The 20,707-nt window shown below is 58.1% G+C and overlaps 1 protein-coding gene across 5 annotated transcripts in view; it reads right to left on the reverse strand.

Moving 5' to 3' along the window:
- LOC128818627 (plasma membrane calcium-transporting ATPase 4-like) overlaps positions 1–20,707 on the reverse strand; it is a 55,905-nt gene that overhangs the window by 20,565 nt on the left and 14,633 nt on the right. For 3 of the 5 annotated variants that reach the window (XM_053998149.1, XM_053998145.1, XM_053998147.1), the window contains exons 2-7: positions 12,737–13,221; positions 7,182–7,379; positions 5,361–5,618; positions 3,399–3,524; positions 3,041–3,166; positions 803–838 (exon numbers count right to left, since the gene is read on the reverse strand). In XM_053998149.1, coding sequence (XP_053854124.1) covers positions 803–838; positions 3,041–3,166; positions 3,399–3,524; positions 5,361–5,618; positions 7,182–7,379; positions 12,737–12,932 — 940 coding nt within the window. In that variant the 5' untranslated portion in view covers positions 12,933–13,221. The remainder of the gene's footprint in view (positions 1–802; positions 839–3,040; positions 3,167–3,398; positions 3,525–5,360; positions 5,619–7,181; positions 7,380–12,736; positions 13,222–20,707) is intronic. The other 2 variants (XM_053998146.1, XM_053998148.1) reach the window with 1 other exon arrangement.

Below are 20,707 nucleotides of genomic sequence, written 5' to 3' on the forward strand. Positions count from 1 at the left end.
CCTGAACACCAACCCCGTGCAGGGACAGCTTTAAACCACCAAATCCCTGCTGGGACTCATGGAGTTATCCCAAGAAAGGGATGCTCTGCCAGAAGTCCTGCTGGAAGAGCCCTGTCCTCCCTGAAAAATGGCTTTTCCCCATGCAGGGACAAGGGAAGGTTCATCCCAGTGATGCCTTAGCATTTCAGCTTTTATCTTTTCCATACATTTATAATCCTGCAGTTCTTTGGTGTGTCACTCCAAACTCCACACACAGTGTGAGCTGCTGCTTTCCCATTTTGACACAACAATTCCTCTCCAGGCCTGGCAGTCAAGGACACCTCACTGCCTCAGGCCCTGAGAGATGGAGACAAAAGTGAGCTGGGGGGAGCAAACTTGCGGTCAACGACTTCATTACCTGAAGCTGTAATTGGAGGATTAACCCCCAATATGCAAATGGCCCAAATTATAAAATTGTGAAACCTGTGACCCGTGGTCCATCTTTGGGTGTAGCCCCTGGGGTGGCTTTGTCTGCCCTGAATGTACCTGAAAGCCCTTCAATAAATAAAACTGCTTTTTATTCCCTTCATTCCTGGGCAGTCCCAACAAGGCACCAGCAGCCCGTGCTGGGGTTTTGGGGACACCACGACGCCGTGCCACGGGACCCTTGCACCCTGTCCTGGAGAAACGAGGCGAGAGTCCCGCCGGAGCAGCAAAGAGCACAGACTGATGAGGAGAAGGAAGGAAGGAAGAAGGAGGAAGGAAGGAGGAATGCTCGGTAGTTAGTGTGGTGCTGGTTCAAAGGATGGAGAGCTGGCGTTACCTTTGTTGCGGTTTTCGGGGGCTCCGCTTTTTTTACCTGTTCAAAGAGAGAAAGGGGGGAGGGCTGAGCACACGGAGCCGCATTCCCCATCCAGCTGGGATGCTCCGAGGGGCCACTCCAGTGGTCACCCTCTGGACACCACGCCTTGGTCCACGCAGCTCGAGGCTCCAGAGCTCCCTGGGCACCCCATTGCCAAGGATTCTGATTTTCCCCACCTGTAAATCACCCCCAAACCCCAGCAGTGCCTCGAGGGTGCCTGGAGGTGCCTCAGATTTTCAGGAGGAGAAACCACGGAGCTCCACGGAGCAGATTGTCAGGAGAAGAAACCCTCCTGCAGCTCCAGGTCCCTCCCTCCCGCTGCCATCAGATCCAGATGGGAAGTGCAGACTTGTCCCCCACCATGGGCAGCACCAGACCCAGAGCAGGGAGGTCTGACCCCCCAAAATCCGTCCAGGTGGCACATGGGGGTGCCCAGGGCTGCTGCACCTGAACCAGCCTCAGGTGACAAGGGCTTTATGTCACCCCAGAGCTCCAGTGGGGACAAACTGGTGGCATCCCCTGGCCTGCTCTGCTCCCAAATCCATTGAGCTTGAAGGCTGGGAAAGCTCCAAGCACTGGGTGGCTCCCAGGACAGTGCCACTCCCAGTGCCATTCCCAGTGCCACTCCCAGGGCACCTTGTCCTGCCACCTCCACGGTGGCAGCCGAACCCAGGAGCTCCAAAGCTCCCAAATCCCGGCGATCCTGGAGCTGGGAAAAGGCAGGATCCAGCTGCAGAGCTGGGAAAAGCAGGATCCACACCCAGAGCTGGGGAAGGCAGGATCCAGCTGGGAGCTGGGATCTGGGAAAGGCAGGATCCAGCTGGGAGATGGGAGCTGGGAAAAGGCAGGATCCACACCCAGAGCTGGGGAAGGCAGGATCCAGCTGGGAGATGGGAGCTGGGGAAGGCAGGATCCAGCTGGGAGCTGGGAAAGGCAGGATCCAGCTGGGAGCTGGGGAAGACAGGATCCAGCTGCAGAGCTGGGGAAGGCAGGATCCAGCTGGGAGCTGGGAGCTGGGAAGGCAGGATCCAGCTGGGAGCTGGGGAAGACAGGATCCAGCTGCAGAGCTGGGGAAGGCAGGATCCAGCTGGGAGCTGGGAGCTGGGAAAGGCAGGATCCAGCTGGGAGATGGGAGCTGGGAAAAGGCAGGATCCAGCTGCAGAGCTGGGGAAGGCAGGATCCAGTTGGGAGCTGGGAAAGGCAGGATCCAGCTGCAGAGCTGGGGAAGGCAGGATCCAGTTGGGAGCTGGGGAAGGCAGGATCCAGCTGCAGAGCTGGGGAAGGCAGGATCCAGTTGGGAGCTGGGGAAGGCAGGATCCAGCTGCAGAGCTGGGAGCTGGGGAAGGCAGGATCCAGCTGCAGAGCTGGGAGCTGGGGAAGGCAGGATCCAGCTGCAGAGCTGGGAGCTGGGGAAGGCAGGATCCACACCCAGAGCTGGGGAAGGCAGGATCCAGCTGGGAGATGGGAGCTGGGGAAGGCAGGATCCAATTGGGAGCTGGGGAAGGCAGGATCCAGCTGGGAGCTGGAAAAGGCAGGATCCAGCTGGGAGCTGGCAGCCAGCACAGCCCGGGAGCCTCTCCCGCCTGGCATCACCTCCCGGGAAGGGCTCCCTGGCACGGGGATGCCGGAGCAGCTGGCAGTGCCAGCGCCCAATCCCGGTGAGGCCAAACCTGCTGAGCAGGGCATCAGGGACACGGGGAGCTTCCCCAGCAGGGAATAAAGCAGCTGGAGGTGAAAGCTGAGACAGGAGAGCGCTCGAGTCCCAGCACGATGGGAACACCTCGGCCTGGCTGCTGTCCCACCCCTCCTCTGCCTCCTGCCATCCCCTCCTTTCCCCCAGGGAGCTCAGGGAATGCTCAGGAGATCCTCAGCCAAGTCCTGCAGGGTTTGGATGGGCTACAAACACCCTGTGGGCACCCAGGACTCACCTTCCCACCACCACGGGGTGGGCAACGAGCACCACGGGGGAGTTGCCCACCAGGGGATCCTTGACCCCCCCCACCCCCAGCTCCAGGATGGAGAAGGGTCCCAAAGAGATCTGGGAGCACCTGGACCAGGTGGAGGGGACAGGGAGGGACCCCCAACCTCTCCCTGTTCCTGTCTGGGCCCGGGGAGCTGACCCTGATGTGGGAGGAGCCTGTGGATGTTTCCCAGGAAAGGGAAAAGGAGGGAAAAGGCAGGTTCAGGGCATTTTCTTACCTTTCTTCACTTTCTTCTCCTCGTCGCCTTCTCCTGCTCCCAAGAGGGTGAAGATGATCCCTGTCTGGGAGTTGATGCCCACAGCAGTCACCACCATCCTGCCCGAGCCCTCCATCACGTGGGTACCTGGCAGGGCAGGAATGCCATGGGCACACAGGTGAGACCCCCAATTCCCATCCCACAGAATCCCAGACTGGTTTGGCTCAACCCCCTCCTGTTCCACCCCCTGCCATGGGCAGGGACAACTTCCCCTATCCCAGATTGCTCCAAGCCCCATCCAGCCTGGCCTTGGACACCTCCCTGAGAGCAGGACCCACCCTGATCCCGGCCCAAACTCATCCCAGCCCTGAACCCTCACCTGACAGCAGCATGGGGTCTTTATCCATGGATTTCTTCACCTGGTCTGACTCCCCGGTCAGCGAGCTCTCGTCTATCTTCAGGTCATTGCCCTGGATCAGGATCCCGTCCGCTGGCAGCAGATCACCTGGGAGAGGAGGAAAACCAGGGATCAGCCCAGCCTGGGCTCTGCCTGCTCTATCCCACAGGAATGCTCCAAAAGGATCCAAAACTCAGGCTCAGAGCAGCTCTAGAGGGAGGAGAAGCAGCAGGTGGGGTTTGTAAGGGACAGGTGCAATCAAATGAAATCCAAGAGCTCCCAAATCCTTGCTGGAGAGTCCTGGGGAGGATTTTGCTCGGTGCTTCCCCATCTGGTTTTAATGAATCCTTCCCAGAGCTCCTGATGCATCTAAAATCCACCGTATCCACCTGCCAAGTATGGAATTAGGCCCTTGGGAGAACAAACACGGTGCTGGATCAATCTCCTTCCTGAATGGGAGGAATATTCCCCCTGGGAAATGAGGAGCAGGGCCTGATTGATCCCAAGGGCTGCAGCTCCTGGATAAGGGAACATCCACCAGTAGCTCCAGGCCAAGGAAATATTCCCCAACTACTTCTGGGTAAGGAAACATTCCCCAGCATCTCCTGGATAACAGAATATTCCCCAGCATCTCCTGGGTAAGGAAATATCCAGCAACTTCTCCTGGATGAGGAAATGTTCCCCAAAACCTCCTGGATAAGGAAACACTCCCTAACATCTGGCCAAGGAAACACTCCCCAGCATCTCCTGGCCATGGAAATATTCCTCAGCATCTCCTGGATAAGGAAATATCCTCAACAGGGACAAGGTTGGGAAAATAAACTAATACAAACTGATAAAATAAATGAATTCTGATCCAGCAGCTCCTTAAAGCTCCAGGGCAAAAAGAGAAGGCGAGTGGAGCTCCATCACCTCCACGGGAGGAGCTGCTGTTTGTCCCCAGGAAGAAGGGCTGGAGAAGTGTGACATTCCCATTCTCTGGACAGAGAGACACAATTCTGTCTCTCAGGAGAAGCACAGGGAGAAGAAGAGAAAACAATCTTTGTCTCTGCTCCTTTGTTTTCCCCATGTGGAATGTGGTGTGGAGATTGTTCACCTGAAGCGATTGCTGGGCTGGATTCTGGTGAGGATTGTTTGGGTTCAATGACCAATCGGAAATACTTGGAAATATTTTGGGCAGGATTAGGGAGCAGATCCTGGATTTAGGGAATTCCAGACTGCTTTGGGTCGAAGGGACCTTAAATCCCATCCCATTGCATGGGCAGGGACAACTTCCATGATCCCAGGCTGCTCCAGCCTGGCCTGGGACACTGCCAGGGATGCAGGGGCAGCCACAGCTGCTCTGTCTCGGGCTCTCAGCAGAGTCACGAGTTTGTAGTTAATTAGTTATGTTAAGTAAGCAAGGAGTAAGTATGTAGAACAGTATAGCATCTCTTTAAATAGTGTATTAATGTAATATAGTATAGTTTTAATAAAGTATAGTAAATAGTATATTAATGTAAATAGTATGTTAATGTAATAATTAACAGTATATTAAATAGTATATTTAATAGTATATTCTATTTATATAATAGAGTTTTAGTAGTATATTTATGTAGTATATAAATAGTATATTAATGTATATAGTTTTAATGAATATAGTATATAGTTCTAATTAATATAGTTTTATATATATATATTTATATATATAATTATATATAATATATATAATATTTAATATATATAATATATATAATTTATATTATATAAATTATATATATAAATTTTATATATATATATATATATATATATATATATATATATATATATATAAATGAATATAGTTTTAATAAAGCTATCCTTCAGCCTTCTGATCTGGAGCAGACATCATCATTTCTTCCCTGATTTCCGATGGAGAAGCAGGGAGGAGGCTCCCGGGGGAAGGAGGGCTCCAGCCCCACTCACCGTACTTGATCTGGGCGATGTCCCCCACCACGATCTCGGCCACGGGGATCTGGATCACCTGGCCCTTGCGGATCACCGTGAACTTCTGCTCCTGCTCGATGCGGCTCTGGAGGCCCCGGAACTGCTTCTCCTTGCTCCAGTCGTTGAAGGCCGTCACCAGCACCACGATGATGACGGAGAACAGGATGGCAGCGCCCTCGATCCAGCCCGCCTGCGACTCGCCCTCGTCCTCCACGCCACCCGAGGACTGCCCGCACACTGCCCGAGAGAATTCCCGTGGGATAACCCCACACACTGCCCGGGATAACCCCACACACTGCCCGGGATAACCCCAAACACTGCCCGGGATAACCCCAAACACTGCCCGAGAGAAATCCCGTGGGATAACCCCAAACACTGCCTGGGATAACCCCACACACTGCCCAAGAGAATTCCCGTGGGATAATGCCAAACACTGCCAGAGAGAATTCCTGTGGGATAACCCCAAACACTGCCCGGGATAACCCCAAACACTGCCCGAGAGAATTCCCGTGGGATAACCCCACACACTGCCCGAGATAACCCCATACACTGCCCGAGAGAATTCCTGTGGGATAACCCCAAACACTGCCCGAGAGAATTCTCGCGGGATAACCCCACAAACTGCCTGAGAGAATTCCCTCTGGATAACCCCAAACACTGCCCAGGATAACCCCAAACACTGCCCAAGAGAATTCCCTTTGGTTAACGCCAAACACTGCGGGAGAGAATTTCCTCTGGATAACCCCAAACACTGCCCGAGAGAATTCCTGTGGGATAACCCCAAACACTGCCCGGGATAACCCCAAACACTGCCCGAGAGAATTCCATTTGGATAACCCCAAACACGGCCCAGGATAACCCCAAACACTGCCTGAGAGAAATCCCGTGGGATAACCCCAAACACTGCCCGAGAGAATCCCCTCTGGATAACCCCACACAAGAGAATTCCCTTTGGGATAAACCCAATGAGAAAAACCCACACATTGCCTGGAGAGAATTCCCCATTGGATAATTGCTCCTCCCACAACGACTCCAAAGATGGGGAGATGCCACCACCCAATGCCCCCATCCCAAATCCCTGCTCTCACAGGGAACAGAGCAGATCCCACAGTGACCATCCCAAACCCCTGCTCCCACAGGGAACAGGGCACATCCTGGAGTGCCCATCCCAAACCCCTGCTCCCACAGGGAATGGGGCAGATCCCACAGTCCCCATCCCAAATCCCTGCTCCCACAGTGCCCATCCCAGACCCCTGTTCCCACAGGGAACGGAGCAGATCCCAGGATATCCCCACAGGGAACAGAGCAGACCCCACAGTGCCCATCCCAAACCCCTGTTCCCACAGTGCCCATCCCAATTCCCTGCTCCCACAGTGCCCATCCCAAACCCCTGTTCCCACAGGGAATGGGCAGACCCCACAGTGCCCATCCCAATTCCCTGCTCCCACAGTGCCCATCCCAATTCCCTGCTCCCACCGTGCCCATCCCAAACCCCTGCTCCCACAGTGCCCATCCCAATTCCCTGTTCCCACAGTGCCCATCCCAAACCCCTGCTCCCACAGTGCCCATCCCAAACCCCTGTTCCCAGTGCCCATACCAAACCCCTGTTCCCAGTGCCCATCCCAAACCCCTGTTCCCACAGTGACCATCCCAATTCCCTGCTCCCACAGTGCCCATCCCAATTCCCTGTTCCCACAGTGCCCATCCCAAACCCCTGCTCCCACAGTGCCCATCCCAATTCCCTGCTCCCACAGTGCCCATCCCAATTCCCTGCTCCCAGTGCCCATCCCAAGGACTCACGCTCGTTGTCCCCTCCCGGGGGGTGGTAGAAGGAGAGCCCCAGGGAGATGATGGCCGCGATCTCCAGGATGATCAGCGTCACGTCCTGCAGGGCCTCCCACACCAGCTGCAGGAACGTCTTGGCCTTTTTCGGGGGGATGAAGTTCTGGCCGAAGACCTGACGCCGCTTCTCCAGGTCCGTGGGGTTCCCGGACAGGCCTGGAGGGGTGGGGAAAACAGGGATGAGGGGAAATCCCACTCTTGTCCCTGTGGAATTCATCCTGGAGCAGCTCCCCGACCGTCCCGGAGAATGTGAGTTACAAATAAATAAATAAATAAATAAATAAATAAATAAAGTATAAACAAATAAATTAAAATATAAATAAATAAAGTATATAAACAAATAAATTATCTAAATAAAATCAAAATATAAATAAAGTATAAATAAACTACACAAAATTTAAAAATATAAACAAATAAACTAAATAACATTAAAATATAAAGTATAAATAAATACACGAAACAAAAATTTAAATATAAATAAATAAAGTATAAACAAATAAATTAAACGAAACTAAATAAAGTATGAATAAAGTATAAACAAATAAAAATATAAATAATATACACAATATAAAATATAAAGTATAAGCAAATAAACAAAACATACATAAATAAAGCATAAAGGAATTAATTAAATAATACATTAGAAGATAAAATAGAAATATATAAAAATATAAACAAATCAATCAAACTATAAATAAACCCAATTATGAACAAATAAATAACTAAATAATAAAATATAGACAAACAAACAAATAATATATCAGACTGCAGCCTGGCGAGTGCCCAGGTGCTGCCAGCTGGCACCGGTGGCCTTGTTTACATCAAATGAGCCGTAAATCTGGGCAAATCTGGGCAATTCTGGGCAAATCTGGGCAATTCTGGGCAATTCTGGGCAATTCCGGGCAATTCTGGGCAAATCTGGGCAATTCTGGGCAATTCTGGGCAATTCCAGGCAGTTCTGGGCAATTCTGGGCAAATCTGGGCAATTCTGGGCAATTCCAGGCAAATCTGGGCAAATCTGGGCAATTCTGGGCAAATCTGGGCAATTCTGGGCAAATCTGGGCAATTCTGGGCAATTCCAGGCAAATCTGGGCAAATCTGGGCAATTCTGGGCAAATCTGGGCAATTCTGGGTAATTCCGGGCAATTCTGGCGCCCGTGGCCACCTGAGCCCCGTCTGTGCCAGCCCCGGGAGCTGCGGGAGCGTCCCCGAGCCCCGGGGACACCGGAGCCGAGCTGGGATTTGGGCTGGTGCTGCTGGAAAAGGGTGAGACAGGGAGAGAGCAGGACACGGAGCTGGGAGCGAGGATGGGGGAAAAGGGGAAAAACGGGGAATGAAAGGGAGCCTGAGCCCTGCCAGGGCAAGGTGGCAGTGGCAAGGTGGCCATCCCTAAGAAAGCCATAAATGCTGACGGGCTTTCAGGATGGAGCGATGGGTGACAGTGGCAAAGTGACACGGCCACCCCTAATAAAGCCATAAATGTTGAGGCGGGTCCCAGGAGGGAGCAGTGGGTGACAGTGGCAGTGTGACACAGCCACAAGTGCTGAGGGGGTACCAGGACACAATGATGGCAGTGATGGTGACAGTGGCAACGTGACACAGCCACCCCTATTAAAGCCATAAATGCTCGTGGGGTCCCACCAGGCAGCAGTGGGTGACAGTGGCACCCCCATAAAGCCACAAGTGCTGAGGGGGGTACCAGGACATGAGGCAGTGATGGTGACAGTGGGAGTGTGACACAGCCACAAGTGCTGAGGGGGTACCAGGACACAATGATGGCAGTGATGGTGACAGTGGCAGTGTGACACGGCTGTGTCCCCGGACAGAGCAGCCCCCCCTGCCCAGCACCTCCTTAAGGGACCCCCCCTCCCGTCCTTCTCCACCTTAAGATGTCCCCAGGGCCGCTGCCAGGTCCCGGGATGCTCCGGGAATGGCCCTGGGCACATCCCGCTGGTGCCTGGAGCAGCCTGGCAGTGACAGGGGACCCGGGCCTGGCACTCAGGGGACAGCTCCGAGTCATTCCAGGGGACACCTCCCTGCCAGCTCTGTGTCACTCCGTGGGACACCCCCGTGCCAGCTCCGTGTCATTCCAGGGGATGCCCTTCCTGCCAGCCCCGTGTCACCCTGTGGACACCTCTCTGCCAGCTCCGTGTCATTCCAGGGGACGCCTCCCTGCCAGCCCTGTGTCACTTTGGGGACACCTCCGTGCCCGCCCCGTGTCCCTCAAGCAGGAGGAAGCAGCAGGGTCGATCCCATCCCGCTCCCGCTGCGGCTCCAGCCCAGCTGCAGGGAGGGGACAGCTGGCAGCTGGCGGAGCAGCCGGGCTGTCCCCACCCAGCCATGACGAGGAGGCTGAGCAGGATCCTGGGATGTCCCGGCCTCCATTCCCGACCAGAGGGCGGAAAATGCAGCTCACGGCCACGGAGCCGCGGGGACACACACGGGGACACACGTGGGGACACACGGGGACATGGGATGGTCCCACAGGACACGGCAGCCAGGGATCCCAAAGCAGATCCCACCCATGGGAATGATCCCAGGGCTGTCCCCCACCCTCCCCGGGGAATTGTGGGGGGGTTCAATGGCTCTGTGCTGGCACAGGGAGGGTGACAAAGTGCCCCGTGCCACCCAAATGCCACTGCAGGGTCTGGGGGACCGATTAGAAGGTGACAAAGAGCAGCAGCCCTGGGCAGGTGCCACCCATGGGGTCACTGCAGACTCTGGGGTCAGGATTAGCACGGGAAATGGGGTAGAAATTTTGGGTGGAGGCCACATGTGACAGCAGGGAGCTGTCACCAGTCCCTGATCTGCCTGGGGACGGCAGCTGTGGGGTGGCACAAGGAGCCCCCCCTCAGGAATGGGGCCGGGGGTGGCAGCCCTGGATGAGTCAGGGTGGCTGTGCTGGCACCGGGCACCCAGGGGACATGGGTGACTCAGAGGAGCCACCACCCGCTCGTGGCACCCCACGCCACCCCAAAGCCACTTCGGGAGCAGCCCCCAGGGTTTGGGGTCTGCTGGCACCTCCTGGGGCAGAGCTGGAGCTGCCAGAACCAGCAGACCCCAAACTGACACTGGGGACCCCTCAGGCTCTGGGGGACCATGGCCAGTGTTTGCCCACGAGGACAGTGCCAGGCTGGAGAGGGGACAGCCAGTCCTGCAGCACAGGGTGGCACCGAGGGTCAGGAGCCACACGGATCCAGGTGGGATCAAAACACTCCAGAACACAGATCCTACAGCGGGACAGGGGTGCTGGCAGGACACCCGGGGCTGGCCCTGCTGGTGACACGCAGGAGGACAAGGCCCCGTGCCACCCCAGCAGGGTGATCAGCAGGGGACAAACATCTGGGAGCAGGGACACGGAGCTGACCCTGCTCAGTGGGGTCAGACAGAGGTGCCACAGGTTCCCTTGGGAATTTGCTCTTCCCAAAAATCCCCGAGGATTTGGAGGAGAGAACCTTTGCTCTCTGGGCTCAGCGGGGTTTGGGACAACTCAGCTCCATGGGAGGGATGTGCCAGGGGCATCGGGGTGGGACTGAACCCTTCACCGCCCCTAAAAGAGCCTTTTGGGTTCTCCTCCTGCCTCTCCTCCCACCCCAAAGCAGCATGGTCCCACTTTGGCAAGGCCGAGCACATTGTTTTGTGACCTGGGCTTTGTATTTCCACCGGGATTTCCCCCCCTTCTCTAACGACATCCCGATATTGTCTCTCCTTCCCGGTCCCGCTCGCAGCTGGAAAGCTGCAAATCCCCCCTTTGCAGCACTAAAAATATCCCACAGATTGTCACAGCTGAGTCCCCCTTCCCACAGCTCCAGGACTGAGCCCCCATCCCACAGCTCCAGGACTGAGCCCCCATCCCACAGCTCCAGGGCTGTGTCCCCATCCCAGATTGTCACAACTGAGTCCCCATCCCACAGCTCCAGGACTGAGCCCCCATCCCACAGTTCCAGGGCTGAGTCCCCCTTCACACAGCTCCAGGACTGAGCCCCCATCCCACAGCTCCAGGGCTGTGTCCCCATCCCAGATTGTCACAACTGAGTCCCCATCCCACAGCTTTAGGGCTGAGCCCCCATCCCACAGCTCCAGGCTCAGTCCCCATCCCACAGCTCCAGGGCTGTGTCCCTATCCCAGATTGTCACAGTTGAGTCCCCCATCCCACAGCTTTAGGGCTGAGCCCCCATCCCACAGCTCCAGGGCTGTTTCCCCATCCCACAGCTCCAGGGCTGTGTCCCTATCCCAGATTGTCACAGCTGAGTCCCCCTTCCCACAGCTTTAGGGCTCAGTCCCCATCCCACAGCTCCAGGAAACCCCTCAGAGCTGGAATCAGGGGCTCTCTGCCCCTGCACCCCCTCAGTGCCAGGGAAGGCTCCACTGCTGTGCCAAGGTGCCCCCAGTGCCACCAGCCTCGCTGATGAGGGGACCCCAAAAGCCAGCCCAGCCCCAGAGAGGGCAGAGGTGCCACCCTGAGATCCTCCCAGAGGTGACCCCAGGTGTCACTGCCACCACTCCAGCTGCGCTGCCCAGGTTTTCCTTGGAGCATCCTCAGACCAGGAGGGACCTGGGCCCATCTCCCCATCCCTGGGTGCATCCCCCACCCCCTTTGGGGATGCAATGCCCCTGTCCCCCACTCAAAGTGCCACCAACAGCTGCAGGTGGCATCTGGCCACCTCGCTAGCGCCCTCCAACCTATAATACCTCCCGTCCCACCCCATAACTCCATGAATTATTAAACAGGGAACAGCTGGAGCAGCAGCTGGGTGTGGGGAGGAGCTCCTCACCCCATCCCACATCTCTGACAATCCCAGAGGTGACAACCCCAGACCACATGACAGCCACTGGAGACACCATCTTCGAGTGTCACATTCACGTGGTTCCAACCCAAAAGTGACACCCCCAGCCCACGTGACAGCCACTGGAGCCACCACCCTCCAGCATCACCTTCACATGGCTCCATTCCAGAGGTGACAAGCCCAGACCATGGGAGTCACCACCCTTGGATGTCACCTTCACATGGCTCCATCCTGGAGGTGACACCCCCAGAGGTGACAACCCCAGACCTTGGGAGCCACCACCTTTGGACGTCACCTCCATGTGGCTCCGTCCTGGAGGTGACAACCCCAGACCTTGGGAGCCACCACCCTTGGGTGTCACCTTCACATGGCTCCATTCCAGAGGTGACAAGCCCAGACCACGGCAGCCACCACCCTTGGATGTCACCTTCACATGGCTCCATCCTGGAGGTGACAACCCCAGAGGTGACAACCCCAGACCATGAGAGCCACCACCCTCAAGTGTCACCTTCACATGGCTCCGTCCTGGAGGTGACAACCCCAGAGGTGACAACCTCAGACCATGGGAGCCACCACCCTTGGGTGTCACCTTCACATGGCTCCATTCCAGAGGTGACAACCCCAGACCATCAGAGCCACCACCCTTGGACGTCACCTCCATGTGGCTCCATCCTGGAGGTGACAACCCCAGAGGTGACAACCCCAGCCCACGGCAGGGCCACTCACCTTCGACTGGCGACGTCTTCAACCTCTTGCAGACGTTCTGGACGCCGCCATAGGAGTCGTTGAGCCGGGCCACGGCCTCGGCGCTCCTCAGCTCCATGAGGTTCCTGAGCTCCACCAAGGAGCACCCAAAGTCCCCCTCATGGTTGCCCTCGGCCACTGAGTTCCCGGGGTGGTGGTCGGCCACGTTGTTCGTCATCTTGTCACAGCGACGGTGCCACCGGCGCGGCGCTCCTGGGGCGGCCTCGCTCGCGGCTCCGGCGGCTCCGGCGGGGGGATGCTCCGTGCGGCCCCTTCCCTGGGGGCTTCCCGGGGGGAACGGGCGGCTCTATCCGAGCCCAAGTTGTCGGGATGAAGGTGTAAACAGGATGTGCATGTTACCGCGGAGGCGACCTTAGCAACGCCCGGCGTGCAGCTCCTGCAGCGGGAGGAGGAGGAGGAGGAGGAGGAGGAGGAGGAGGGCTCCCTGGATACCACAGCAACTGGAGCTGCGAAAACAACCGTGGGAAACAAAAATATCGGCGTTAGGAGGGCTTGGGAAGGAGCGAGGCGCCCCATGGGGTGGGAGAGGGGAGCGGCGCTACCCCAAGGGGGGGATTTTCAGGGAGAACGCGGCGTCAGCGTGGTTTGGGCAGAAATTCCTGGGTGAGAAGTTGAGCTCGGGGTGTGGAGCAGGGGAAAGCCGCAGCTGCAGGGCCGGGCAGGAAAGGAGCCCAGGTGGTTCTTCACTTTCAGCCCAGACAAACCCTCCCGTTGATTTTGGGTTAAAAATACCCCTCGGCGGTGGGAAACAGCTGCTTCCTCCCCTGGGCAGGACGTGGGGGCCGGAGCATCGCTCCACGCCCTGCCAGCAGGTAGGGAATGATCCCAATATCCCAAAATCCTGATAACCCAGTATCCCAAAATCACAATGTCCAAATATCCCAATATCCCAAAATCCTGATAACCCAGTATCCCAAAATCACAATGTCCAAATATCCCAATATCCAAACATCCCAAAATCTGGATAACCCAATATCCCAAAATCACAATGTCCAAATATCCCAATATCCAAATATCCTGAAATCCCGATAACCTAATATCCCAAAATCACAATGTCCAAATATCGCAATATCCAAATGTCCCAATATCCAAATGTCCCAATATCCCAATATCCCAGTTTCCCAATATCCCAATATCCCAGTTTCCCAATATCCCAAAATCCCGATATCCCAATATCCAAATATCCCAATATCCCAAAGCCCCAATATCCCAAATTACCAATATCTCAATGTCCCAATATCCCAAATTCCTGATATCCCAATATCCCAATGTCCCAAAATCCCAATACCCCGATATCCCAGCATCCCAATATCCATAGGAAAGGGGCTGCAGCACCCCATGAGCTCTACATCAGCTGGGAGACGCCACAGGAACCACGAAAGAGAAGAGGGAAGTGGCAGAGAAGCCACCAAAACCTGGGAGTTTGTTGGAAATCGAGGCTTTTCCGTTAATAACCTGTTCCAAGGTGGCTCCCTGAGGGCAGCGAGTGGCTCTCAGTGTCCCTAAAGAGCTGCCACCCAGGTCACAACCCCCCAGCAAGGACAGGGGAGCCCCAAAAACACTTCAACCAAGCCAGGCAAGGACCACGAGCATCCCACAGCTCCCCCATTCCTCAGGGATTTGGGGGCTGGGATTTCCTGCTGGCATTTCAGAGTTCTAGGGACAAATAGGGACATGGAGGGAACAGCACAGGCCAGAGGGGAAAAGGGCTTTTTGTCAGCCAGGGTTTGCTGTGTTCCCAAGCTCCAGGGAAGCTCCTGGCACTCCAGAGGCAAAAAGGCTTCGAGGGGAGGCTCTCATGGAGAGAAAATTAAATCTTTCTGAGGGCAGAATAAATAAAGAACAACAGGGGAACGGCCACTCCGGCAGCATCCGCCCCAGACGGGGCCCAGAGCAGGCTGGGGAGGGACAGGGGAGGGCAGGAGGGAGGAGGGACAACGTCCACGGCTGATCCCAGAACACACGGGATGCACCAGCCCTCACAAACCCCACAGAAAGGCACCAAATCAGCACAGGGCTGTCCCAAATTGCCCAATTCCAGCCCCAGGGCTGTCCCAAATTGCCCAATTCCAGCCCCAGGGCTGTCCCAAACTGCCCTGTCCCAAACCGCCCCGATTCCAGCCCCAGCCACAGGGACTTTTCAATCTCTGGGGCAGCACAAGCCCGAAGAACCAAACCCTCCCTGCCTGGCCCTCCTTATCCCGCCAGCAGCACCCCCAGGGCAGCTCCCGGCGTTATCAGGGCACCACAGGCACCAACTGAACCTCGGGGACAGCAGTGACAGAGTCAGAATGTCCCCACCTCGGGAGGGACCTGTGCCCCAGCTGCAGGGAGGGGGGGAGCATGGCAGGATGGGGGAATAGGGATGGGGACACTGGGATGGGGACACAGGGATGGGACACAGGGATGGGACACAGGGATAGGGACACAGAAATGGGGTGAAGAGGGATGGGGACACAGGGATGGGACACAGGGATGGGACACAGGAATGGGACACAGGGATAGGGACACAGAAATGGGGAGAAGAGGGATGGGGACACAGGGATGGGACACAGGGATGGGACACAGGGATGGGGACACAGGGATGGGACACAGGGATGGGACACAGGGATGGGGACACAGGGATGGGACACAGGGATGGGACACAAGGATGGGATGAACACAGGGATGGAAGGACACGGGGATGGGGCACAGGGATGGGGACACTGCAGCTCCTGGGACACCCAAGCTCCTCGGGCCAGAGCGTTGCTGCTGCCCCATCCAGCAGGGATCCCTGCCCATCCCCAGCCCCGATATCCCACGGCTCCTCGTGGAGCTGAGCTCATCCATCCCTGCAAGGCAGCAGCTCCCAGCAGCGGGAAGCAGGAGGTGGCAGGCCCAATTAAGCAGGCTCCTGCTGATTAAAAGAAAAAACGCTAATTCCCCCACCCCACCACGCTCATTTCCTCCTCTTTCATAGCAACCGGCACTGTCTGAGGAGCGCTCAGAGGTTAAGAGGGAGACAGTTAATTAATACTGTAACGGCCTAGCCCTTAATTACCCCTGACAGAGCTCAGGGGGCAGCGATCAGCACCATCCCTGTGTCCCACTGCAAGATTCCAGCCTGGAATTTGCTCTGTCTTGGGGGGAAAGGAGGGACCCAGCACCATCCCTGTGTCCCACTCTGCAATCCCAGCCTGGGACCGAGGTGTGGGATGGCTCCTGTCTGCTCTGAGCATCCTCCCCCAGCCCTTTTGGGATCACAGCCCCGTTCCCAGCCCTGCCCCATCCCACCAGCACAGGCTCCCTGGCCGAGCTGGGAAGGATCCACCCGGATCAGAGCCGTGGCTCTGAGGAGCTCCTGAAGGTTCTGCCCTTCACTCCGGGAATCCATTCCCAGAGCCCCCAGGCCCAGGAGAGGAACAAATTCTCCCTGAGGGAAGAAAACAGCCCAGGTGGGAGAGGACCCGAGTGCCCTGTGCTGGCACCAGCTGTGTCACCTCCCAGATGCCATCCCTGAGCTGGCAGGAGCTGGGGACCCACCCCGGAGCCTGGCGGGGTGTGAGGGGAGGAAGGAGAGGAGTGTGAGGGGAGGAAGGAGAGGAGTGTGAGGGGAGGAAGGAGAGGAGTGTGAGGGGAAGAAGGAGAGGAGTGTGAGGGGACAAAGGAGAGGAGTGTGAGGGGAGGAAGGAGAGGAGTGTGAGGGGATGAAGAAGAATGTGAGGGGAGGAAGGAGAGGAGTGTGAGGGGAGGAAGGAGAGGAGTGTGAGGGGAGGAAGGAGAGAAGAATGTGAGGGGAGGAAGGAGAGGAGTGTGAGGGGAGGAAGGAGAGGAGTGTGAGGGGAGGAAGGAGCGTGCGGGCTCCAGGCAGGAGGAGCTGGCGAGGAGCAGCGGAGCCGGTGCTGCAGCTGAACCTGCCCGGAATAATAAACGGCAGCCACGGCACCTCCGTCCTGCCAGGGACAGTGCCCGCAGCCAGGGCCACCGCCCGAGCGTGGCCCGTGCCCACCCCAGCCCCAGGACCTGCTGGATTTAACCTCGGAGACTGCAAAGTGCTCGAAAAGCGACGAGGAAAAATGAATCGGCTGGAGGTGCCACAAGTGGCAACTTCAGCCACGCCGTGGGTGGCCCTGATGCCATGCTGGTGGCACCAGGAGCCTGGCATGTGCCAGCAGCAGCCGTGGTTGGGTCCCTGGGTGAGGACAGGGATCTTCCTGCCTCAGGACATCAATCAGATCCAGAAGGACAGCAGGAGCTGCTCCATGCTCCCACGGATGATCAGAGATGGAGCAATCCCTGCCCAAGCTCAGGAGGTTTTTCCATTGACCCACGAAGGAGGATGAAATCTATGCCCCAGCTGGGACATCTCCCACCACCAGGCCAAGGAAAAGCATCACCAGCCACCACATTCCCTGCCCAGAGCCACAAATGCCAGCTCGGATCAGGTGGATCAAGGTGGCATCACCTTCCCCAAGCACCTGGATCCCAGCCCCACACTCTGCCCCTCTCAGCAGCACCCACCAGGGTCCATCTCCTCTCCCACTTTGGGAATGGGGTGTTGGGAACACTTGGCTGCCGGAGGTTGCCATGGCAAACTCAATGTAAAGCTGTCAGGGATGCTGTTTATGTTGCCAAGTGGGGAGGAAGGGAAAAAAAATAATAAAAAGGAAAAAAAAAAAAATCAACTCCGCCAAAATTACCCTTCCTTGGCTCAGGTTTGAGATTTTTTTCTCTGTGGACATCCGAAGCTGCATCCACAGCGGGATGAGAGAGGCTGCACGGACAGAGCCGTTCTCCAGATGGACAGACGGACTCCACGAGCCAAAGTAGCCAATTAAAGCAGAAAAACGGCCTTGGAGCACCTCTGCTGCCCTGCCGGCTGGAACTGCCCCTGGAGAGGCCAGGAACTGCCCCTGGAGAGGCCAGGAACTGCCCCTGGAGAGGCCACACTGCCCTCCCACCCCAGCACAGACCCCACTCACTCCCCTGGGAGCTGGGCCCACGTGGGAGCGGGGCTGGGGGGGCACAGGGAGGTGAAAATCCTCTGGAACGGCTGAATCCAGGGAGGAATCACCGGGAGAGACCCGTGCGGTGCTGCCATCACCGAGGGGGGGGGGGGTGGGGAGGGGACAAGACCCCCCCACTGCAGCCCCCCAGAGCCAGGGGAGACACCTTCCCAGTGGGAATGTGGGACCAGCGCTCTGCACCGGCACCTGGGCACCGCCAACAGGCGCCAGCCTTGGGGACAGCGAGGGCACCGGGGGAGGGGGCACAGCGGGGCTGGGGCGGGTCCCTGTCCCACCAGGACAAGGACACCGGGCCACGTGGCGCCCGGCCCGCGGTGACAGCGGCTCCGGGGGGATTTCATGGGCTCCCCAGTCCCCCCCACTTCGGAGCCGCCGCGGAGCCCCGCGGGCAGCGGGGGGGGCCCGGCAGCCCTGGGGGCCCCTCCCCTGCACACTCACCAAATCGCAATGTGCAGATGGCAGCGGCTCCCGCTCCTGCTCCTGCCTGTTCCCAGCAACACCCCTGGCAAGGGAAGCCTTCCCTCCTTAACCCCTGCGGCGCCGGGCGAGGCCACCCGCAGGGGACACCGCGGGGGTGTCACCTCCCCTGCGGCGGGGAGGGGACAGGGCGGCGGCGCACAGGGACAAACCTCATGCTCGGGGCTGGCTCGGAGGGTCAGGGGACATCCCAGCCGGGATTGTCACCCTCGGGGTGCAGAGCTTCCAGGGGAGGAGGGGCAGGGTGGCAGAAGGTCACGGTGGCGGCACCTCCATCCTGGTGCCACGGGGAGGCGAAGGGGACAAGGCAGGCTGCGACAGCCCGGACAGACCCCGGGACACTCAGGGACCTTGTGCCAGCTCAGGAGGACCTGTCCCCTTCCCCCGGTCACGCCGGTGTCCCCTCGCCCCGCTCCCTGCCCCGGGAGGCTGCAGGTGCCGAAAGCAGAAGCGGTGGCACCCGGGGACAGCCACCTGTGGCACCCGCGGGATGTCCCCTCCTCCCGCCGCAGCATCCGCTTCCTCCGCCAGGGGTGGGGACAGCGACACTGCCCCGCCCGGGGGGGCCCCCCCGCACCCGACAGCGACACCCCCGCCACACCTTGGGGACACTCCAGAGCCAAACGCTGGCACGGGGGACACCCCGGTGACGGCCAGACCCCCTCGCTCCTGGCGGGGCAGAGGGGGAAGGAGCCCGCAGGCTCCATCCTGCGTTGTGGGGGGATAAACGTGGGGGGAAAGCCCTGGAAAAGGAGCAGGAAAACGCCCAGGAAGAAGCGCTGGGGCCTCACGGAGCGCGGCAGCAGCAGCAACGCTGTGCCAGGGAAACTGAGTCACCAGCCGAGTGACAAAGCGAGTGACAAAGCAGCCACGGAGCAGTGGCGGAGCCCAGGGCGCGGGGCTGGAGCTGCAGCCCGGGAATTCCTGCTGGGATCCGACCCCTGAGGCTGCTCTCGCCAGCCCCGGCGGGCAGGGCAGGGCAGGGCAGGGCAGGGCAGGGCAGGGCAGGGCAGGCTCCCCCCGTCCCGCATCCCCGCGGGTCCCCGCGAGTGACAATTCCCGACTCCCACACCGCTCCTCCGCACCTCCCCATCCGCGACATCGGGCTGGGGACGAGGGAGGGGACATGCCACGGCTACCGCAGGCTCAGGGTGCCACACGCTGTCGGCAGGGAGCCGCTGGCCCCGCGGTGTCACCGTCAGCGGCGATGTCACCGTCACCCCCCGGTGACAGCCCCGTAGTATTTCCTCCCACGCGGCTGTGCCAAGCGCACAATTCCCGGTGCCAGCGGCGCAGCCACGGGGCTGCCACGTGCAGGGCACAAGGCTGGGGGCCTGTCCCCAAACCAGCTGTCACCCCCTTGGCCGCAGATCCTCGTCCCTACACAGGTGACACCAACGGTGGGGAGGCCACCAGAGCACTGTCCCATCCCTGGCTGCGTCACACCATCCTCCTCCTCTCCTTCCTCCTGCCACGCCGTGGGACCAACAGGAGGGATGGCAGCAGGGCCAAGGTCACAGCGAAAGCAGAAGGGAAAGGCAGGAGGAGGTGACATTCCCCAAAATGAATGTCCCTGCCGCCACCCTGCAGGGCACTCACGCGGCCGCCACCACCCTGCTCATTCCAGCTGCCCTGGCTCCCATTTTGCTCCTGTTTTGCCTCCTGCTAATTGACGTTGGAAAACTGCTGGGTTTTGGCGTGCCCAAGGCAGCAATTAACTCCTGCAAAGGGCAGGGAAGAGGCTGGAGGCGGAACGCTGGGCACGGCCTTGGCATGGATGCGGCGATCCACGACGCGGCTCCCCAAATCCCGCTGCCCTGAGCCCCAAAATCTGCACCCCTGAGCCCCTAAACCCACAGCCCTGAGCCCCAAACCCCACAGCTCTGAGCCTGCTGCCACCAGGGGCTGTGACAGCCCCGGCTCGTGCTGTCCAGGCCTCCAAAAGCGTCACATCCACGTGCCAAAGCCACCGGCGCAGCTGGCGGTGCCGGGGGTCAGGAATCTGCCCTCGCCCCCGGCCGGGGCTTCCCCGAGCCTCAGGGTGCAGCAGCCCAGGAATTCCAGGGCGGGTGGAAGCAAAGGAAAAGCAGGGAGCCTCCAGGCGAGCTGTCAGGGGGAATGTTTCCATCTAAGGCCTTGGTATTTCTCTGGCGGCGCCTGCACTAAATCAGCGCCGCTCCTCTCATTATTCTCTCGTGCTTTACAAGGTAGCACGGCCGGTGCAGGAATGCAGGAGCACGGGGAGCAAAGCCAGCCTCTCCTGCAGCAGCAAACACCTGCAGGCCTCACCCTCTGCAGGGGCACAGCATCCCCTGGGCAGCCCCTCTGCCACCTCCCGAGCAGCCTCGGCACTTTTAACACCAGAATGGTTTTGTTTGTGATCGTCTGGCCACCAAAATCAGAGAATATGGCTTTCACCTGCAGAGTGCAACACCCAGAGGGTTTTGAA

This window comes from Vidua macroura, chromosome 24, assembly GCF_024509145.1.
Source record: "Vidua macroura isolate BioBank_ID:100142 chromosome 24, ASM2450914v1, whole genome shotgun sequence".
Taxonomy (NCBI): domain Eukaryota; kingdom Metazoa; phylum Chordata; class Aves; order Passeriformes; family Viduidae; genus Vidua; species Vidua macroura.